Source organism: Falco naumanni, chromosome W (assembly GCF_017639655.2).
Source record: "Falco naumanni isolate bFalNau1 chromosome W, bFalNau1.pat, whole genome shotgun sequence".
Taxonomy (NCBI): domain Eukaryota; kingdom Metazoa; phylum Chordata; class Aves; order Falconiformes; family Falconidae; genus Falco; species Falco naumanni.
Genome location: NC_054079.1, coordinates 1,291,498 through 1,298,451, shown reverse-complemented (window position 1 = coordinate 1,298,451; position 6,954 = coordinate 1,291,498). Strand labels below are relative to the sequence as shown.

The following is a 6,954-nucleotide window of genomic DNA, read 5'->3' as shown; positions in this document are numbered from 1 at the left end:
CCCTGCAAGAGGCCTCCAGTAACACCGAAGTTCTTCCGCCACCCAGCCCTGGGGACGCTGCCCAGATTCTGTTCCTGCTCCTGCTGCTGCTACGCTGATCACCTACAGAGTAGAAGAGAAGTGCTGATGCCTGAGCAGCCACGAAACAACCCCACTGGGAAACAGCAGGTTGGCAGTACGCACTTTGAATGGCCCTTGAGCCGACAACCCAGCAGCTACAAGCCAAGCAATGAAAGTGCTGGAGTTCAGTCTGACAGGCAGCTGACAGGGTAAATCTCCCTTAGCAATGAGCTCTGACCCAGGACGATGACTAGCTGGCATTGTGCCTACAGTGCTTCCAACTCTGTGCTGACTTTTGCCCGTCTCTGTCAGTGAGGCTGAAGGTTTGGCTAGACCACCTCTGAAAGCTGCCTGCTCCTAACTGATGCTGTATCAAGCACACTTTCGGGAGGTCTTATGGGCTACAGGACCCCGCTTCATGGAAGGAACCTGTTGGTGTGATCCTTGCCATGTTCCTGGTGCAGGATTTTGCTTTTGGAAATCCTGAGGAGCAAAACCGAGATATTCATACAACCAATGCACACATTATGCCGTTACTTTGCATTATTTCCTATTCTTCACCTCTATTTCCAATGATACCAAGTCTTCCAACACGAAGCCCTGAAACGCAACTGCATCTGGTGGTCACTCACAACACACATCACACCCACAAGCACTAAGAGGGCACAGGTGGCCTTGCAACCCCCATGGCTGGTACAGGGTGCAGTGGCTGCAGCAAGTAGGCAGGCTCTGTCCACCGAATTGCTCTCAGCCTCGCTGTTCAGCACTGGGCATTATCATGGCAAAACCATCACAGTGCTCATCATAGTATGCTGCCTTTTCTTTCTTCCCTCCCTCTCCCCCCCTGCCCCCGGCTTGTTTTTTAGTTTGTGACCGTATTTGTCCTGTTATAACACTGCTAATTGCCTGGCACACAGAAGGAAACCCTTCAGAGGAAAAAAAGCTTTCTAGACAAGATGAACTTGAAACGCAAAAACTAGCGAAATTTCATACCAGGGTCTGCTAAGAGCTGGTGACTGACTGCTGAGTGAATCAGTAAGCAGTAAGAAGAAAAAGAGAGAAACTTTCCGAACTATTTCCATAAATGCCATCGGGCACCTTGACTCTGGCAGCTGAATTATGCACAAAAGTGCACTCAAGCCACCTTAAATGGCATCCCCCACCTGCAGCTGCATAAACAAATACTGGCTGGCAACACTCAGGCACACAGCCCACGTGCTGACTGACTGCACTCTTCATTGCCTTCCTACAAATCTAGACAGTTTCAGGTGTTTTCAGGGCAATAAGCTAGCTGGCTGGCAAAAGTCCAGTCTTCAGAAAAGACAGCCCAGGATGCTGAAGTACTCTGATTAAACCAGCATCTCCTCTGAATGTCATGGATGTTTTGACTCAGTCTTTTCAGAAAAGGCATTAACAGCTCGACACATCCAAGACCCAAAAACTTCAGCTGATTCCCTTAGGCTTACGGTGGATCATGAGGAGCTATGCTGCAGCCCAGGGCTTCTCCTTAAGATATAACTGCCAAGTACTTGCTGTGCTCGACTCAAAAGCACACATCCTAACACCTGCCAGAAGCAGCAGCTTCCTCTGCATGGCACTGCCCAGATCTTCCAAACCAAGGCACTAATGAGCTGTACCAAGGCCACAGAGCAAACAGCAAAGTAACTGCCACCTAAAATCAGACTGATGTTGCTTTTGGCTGCAACATCACAGTCACAAAAGGCACATCAGGCAACCGTCCACACAGCACCAATACACAGCACATTTACCCTTTCCTAAACGCAGTGCCTACCCCTCTTTTACTCCCAGCTGAGGCAGTGCAGCTTTCTCAGCTCAACTACTAACCCCGCACGCTGAGGCCTCCGAGGCGCATGCACTCTGCCTTCCAAGCCTGCCTGGAGAATGGCCGTGAGGCTCCTTCTGCAACCCGCCCTGGCCAGGCTGCTGCCGGCCCCCTGCCGCTCCTGCGCCCCCAGGCAAGGCAACACCCCCGGGAACGAGGGCACGGAGGGGGCCGGGGCAAGACGGGGGATGCTCGGCCGACTCCAAGGGCTCCTGGCAGCACAGGCCTGGCTCCCCGCCCAGGCTGAGGCTCCCCGCAGCGATGCTGCCGTTCGCTCCCAGCGCCCTTGAGCTGCACCTGCGGGTCCCGGCGCTGCCCGCAACCCCCCCACACCCCGCCCCAGCACCGCCCGGCGCTGCTGCCCCCCGCCGCTTACCGCTCCGCCGCGTCCCGCTCGTCGATGCCGCATTTCTTCAGTCTCTGCCGCCCCTGACCCAGGTCGCCACGGGCGGCCGCACGGTGCAGCTTGCCCAGGTCCTTCAGCCGGAGCTCGTAGGCACCGGTGGGGAAGGGCTTGGCGGAGCTGCCGGCCGCTGCCGGCCGCTACTTCTTCCTCCTCCCGAACCCGAAAAACCTCTTCATCCCGCGGCACGGTCCCGCCTCAGGGAAGAGATGGCGGGAGGCACGCGGCGGGCTGCGGCAGGCCCCGGGGATCGGGGGTCCCGGGGCTGGGCATCGGGGGATCGGAGGGCCCCCGGGGCAGGGACGGGGGATCGGAGGGCCCCCGGGGCAGGGACGGGGGATCGGGGCCCCGGGCAGCGGCCCGGTACGGTTTTCTACGGAGCGAACCACCAGAGGGCGGGAAGCCGAGCGCACAGGCTGCTCCTCAGCGCGGCAGCGGCGGACAGCGCCCCCCTCACCGCGGGCTCTGCTGGCGGGGGCGGGGTCTGCTCCGGCGCGTGTCGCAGCGCGAGTGACGTCACTTCCTGCCCCGCGGTGCCCGGCGGCTCCCGCGCGGTGCCCGGCCGCGGCGCTGCCGAGCGGGGCCGGGGGCAGCGAGAGGCCCGGCGGGTGGCGGCGGCGCTGCGCCCCCCGCAGAGCACTCGGGCCGCTGTCGGGAAGCCCGGGGGGGGTGCCGGCGTACCGGGCAGCAGCAGCTCCCCGCTGGCCCCGGTCACGCGGGGCGGCTCGGGCGAGTTGGTTTTAAAAGAAAATGGCTCAAACTGGGAAAGCGCTTGTCGTTCAGGGCAAGGGCATCTCGTCAGGGAGTTATGGCCAAAACAGTTCTCGACGCAATTCGCCTCCTAGTTTGTTGAGCAGTCCTGCTTGTGTGCCATCGTTAGCCCTGGGCAAATGGATGCCAAAGGAACAAACAGCAAGGGTTAATATAGCGGGAGGGGGGCGGGGGGGGGCCGGTAGGCATCATCTAGTTACCTGCCTTGCCAGGACAGGGTCAGAAAGTTACTTTCCAGTAAACGTGGCCGAGCTGGCACTGCCACAAAAGAACACAAACGTGCACTGAGGGTATGGAAATGTGGTCCAGAAATCAAGACAGGTCGTGCCTTTGGCATAGATAAGTTGGGAACCATCCTCCTATTCTACTGCTGCGGTGATGGCACTAAGTAGTTCAGCGTGGTGAAACCTTCCTATAAGAACCATATGGTTTTGGGGTGATGTCACAGGCCAGTATACCCTAGATGGTTTGACTCATGGAACACCTTGCCAGCACACTACTTCCTATTAGAAACTGCCTCTTGCCAGTGAGTTTGTGAAAAATGGGAGAGATGGCAAAGAAAACCTAAATCAGAGAGAGGGACACACTTCACTGTGATTAGCGCTGAAAATATTGATTACAACAGGACAGGAATCTAGTACCACTTTTTAGGGAGGAGATTCAGCCCTTTGAAATACCTTCTTTTCCTTCATTGCTAATAATGGTACAGCTCCTAAAACCTTCATTTTCCTTTCTGGAATGAGCCTTTACAGCTTTATCAAGCCTGTTCGCTCTGGCAGTGTTCTCGCCGACCAAAGTGGCTGATGTACAGTCACTTTCCTTAGCTGATCCTCAGTGTATTAGCAGCATTCCGTTATTGCACACGTGATCTCTAGAAGGAAGAACTATAATAATAATAATAATTTATTATTATTATATTTTTTTAAAAAAAGACCAAAAAAAGACTTTTGCTGAAAACACATCCAAGTAAATTCAGGTTGCAAAACCTGAATTCTATGAGGTTTGGGAAATGGCTATCAGCAGCAGCCATTTAGCCATTTCAAGAGCACCTCTGTAATCAGTCTGACCATTTAATGGGGGAATGGAGAGCAAAATGCATTTTTTAATTGAGTGTATTTGTTTTCTTCCAGACATTAGAAGAAAGGCAGGATTTTATTTACAAGGTGGCAATACAGAGTAAACACAATCCATCTCTGCTCTTTCCAGGAGGAAGTATTTCCTCTCCAGTCCTTTTTCAAGTGCACGCATGCTCAGCCACAAAAACTTGGGTTTTTTACAGGTCACTCCCCAGCCAAGACCAGGAGACTCTACAGTTCCTGTGCAATATTAAATGTTCCAGAATGGTATTACCCTCCCCCCTCCGTGATTACCCAGTTTTAGTTGGCAGGGACTTGGTAGCTGGCTGGGCTGAAATTCAGTTTCAGGCTTTGAAGATAAGAGGGTGCTGATGGGTCCTGTGGATATAGTATTATGGGCCCAACAGGCACTATTTGTTTATTATTAGCCAGAAAGGATGCAAAACTAAAAACTAGAATCTATCACCCAGAGCAACCTCAAAAGCACTTCTGGGAAATCTGCTTCTGGGTCTCCAAGACCAGGAAAGACGGACTGAGTCAGCTACTAGTAAGCAATAAGTTACTGCATTCATTTTTTCTGCATCGCCTCACACTGCATTGTGCCCTGGGAAGCAAAGACACTATTCCGAAAAGCAAACCCCCAACTGCCTCCTGCTCAACTCGTGCCTGAGACAAGCTTCAGGGGGTGACCTTGGGCAAGGCCAACTGCACAGAGTTGTTCCGAGTGATGGTTGCGTTACTCCCCTCTCTTCCGAGAGGGAGTAACTGGGAACTCTTCCCAACAGAGCCACTCCAGAACTTACACAAAGATACCCATCTAGCTTTTATTTGCTTCCTCCATGACCCCCAAACGATAAGGTACTCACAGCCTGAATGGCAGGGATAACAGAAAACAATGAGTATGTAAGAACCTCACCAGAAGGTGCATGTGGTTCTCCTGGGTATTGCCTCGGTGCCCGGAGAATTTTCTGGGCTCACCTGTTCCAACAGTTCAGCCTTTTCCTTGTCAAGATGAGCAACGTGCTCTTCAAGGTGGGATCTTGACTTCAAGTGCTCCTCCCACGTGCTGTGCAAGTCCTTGGATGTCAGAGCCAGCATGTTCTGCTTCTGCATCTGTGAAAGCAACAGTGGCAGAAGAAAAAAGTAAAGTGGCCGGAAAAGACAAGAGTGCAGGAGAATGCAGTAACTTACACAGAAACAGGCCTAAGCTCTCCTCCACCCATCCAAGACCTATGGCCAAGGTTGATGTGGAGTGTAAAACACACCTTAGGAACCATAACCAAGAACAGCAGCTGGAGCTGGTGGGAAGAAGGAATACTCTAGAAGTGACAGGATGAGGTTACAACTTTGGAGAACAAGATGACATGTCCACGCACACACAGAATCACCCTACAGCTTTCCTGCCAAGCTCCTCTGGTTCCCTCTATACTTCAGTTTTCATAAGAGCACTGCAAAACGTGGTGCAAAAGTACAACATTTGCTCCTACTTTCAACAGCTACAGTCAGATTTCTTCATATAGTTACAGACATTAAGTACCTTAGTTTTCAACTTTTTTTCCAACTCCTTTTGCAAGTGCAGCTTGTCTCTCTCCAGGTCACTGTGGTAGCGTGTAGTAACTTCAAGTGAAGCTTCTGACATAGATTGCTTTTTAGGTGCATCAGCAAGCTCCTGCTGCAGTTGTCCAACCATGCCTTAACAAAACAGTTAAATGAGCATGAAGAAAGTTCTAAGAACATGAAATACGCCTTTAACTTATTTTATTATACAATTAGACCTGTCTTTAGATTGAACCCAAAGGTATGAAATTTTGCCTGCCACCAGCAGGCATCTGCGCAGATGATGAACCTCTCGTCATCTTTCTCAGCTGAGCACCTTCAACTATCAGCAGCTGTTCACGAGGATTTCTGTTTCCTAACACATAAAAAAGGCTCAAGTATTGTTCTTCCTTGAACAATACACAAGCACACACTGCAATCATGTATTTTTTTCTAACAAAACCCAAAGAAATCTGTTGTGATCTAAGAACCATAGTTTGACTGCAAATATTAGTCTGGTGACTGAAGGCAGGACTTTGTATTAGATTGTTCTTTGTTCTGTTTCTTCACTATACAAATACAATTAAATGAATACAAATATCTGAAAGCTCGTTTGAGATACACTTTAAGAGTATGTTGAATCACATCCTCTTGTAGTCTTCTTACTGAGCTCATTTTAGAATAACAAATGCCTTTATACTGATAGATTAGGTTTACAAAATTCTGGATAGCTCATATATATATATATGTATATATATATATATATACACACACACACACAATCTTCAAAAGGAGCCTGTTATTTTGGTAGTAAGAATACAAAGCAAGTCACAGATTAAAATGATTGACAGTATTGCTGGAATGTGGCTACTTATCATAAAAGAGAAGGGAAAGCTTAAGGTCACTGTCTGACATGAACTTTGAGGAACAGGCAGGCCCCTCAGAATCCTCAAAACATGTACAGAAATTAACAGCTGGACATTACTAATACTCTTCAATCTAGATAGCAACTAAAAGAGAAACTGTAGAAGAATGGCTGCAGAAGCGTGGCCTTAGAATCTCTGAAGATCTGCACAATCCAGGCCCGGTATTAGAACAGGCCTGTAATCAGAATTGTGCTGAAGTTGCTGTGCTGAAGTTAACAAGAAAGGTAGCCTTGAGCTATTCTTGAATCCTGAGACCAAGTAATTATGTTGTGCCAACAGGCCGTGGCTGTAACAAGCTACAGCTGCTGGGAAAGCAGGTGCAGGGCCAAGAAAGAGAGG

General features: G+C 50.3%; 1 protein-coding gene across 2 annotated transcripts; it reads right to left on the bottom strand.

Annotated features, from left to right (window-relative positions):
• Nucleotides 1-3,669: 3,669 nt before the first annotated feature.
• Nucleotides 3,670-6,124, bottom strand: LOC121080378 (ankyrin repeat domain-containing protein 26-like). 2 transcript variants are annotated; one of them, XM_040578370.1, is made up of 3 exons: nucleotides 5,691-6,124; nucleotides 5,132-5,266; nucleotides 3,670-3,961 (listed from the first exon to the last, which is right to left on the bottom strand). In XM_040578370.1, the coding sequence occupies exons 1-3, from the start codon at nucleotides 5,841-5,843 to the stop codon at nucleotides 3,917-3,919; spliced, it is 333 nt and encodes a 110-aa protein (XP_040434304.1). In that variant the 5' UTR covers nucleotides 5,844-6,124; the 3' UTR covers nucleotides 3,670-3,916. The 2 variants fall into 2 exon arrangements, with proteins under 2 accessions (XP_040434304.1, XP_040434305.1); XM_040578371.1 differs by having other exon boundaries at nucleotides 5,132-5,260.
• Nucleotides 6,125-6,954: the final 830 nt, after the last annotated feature.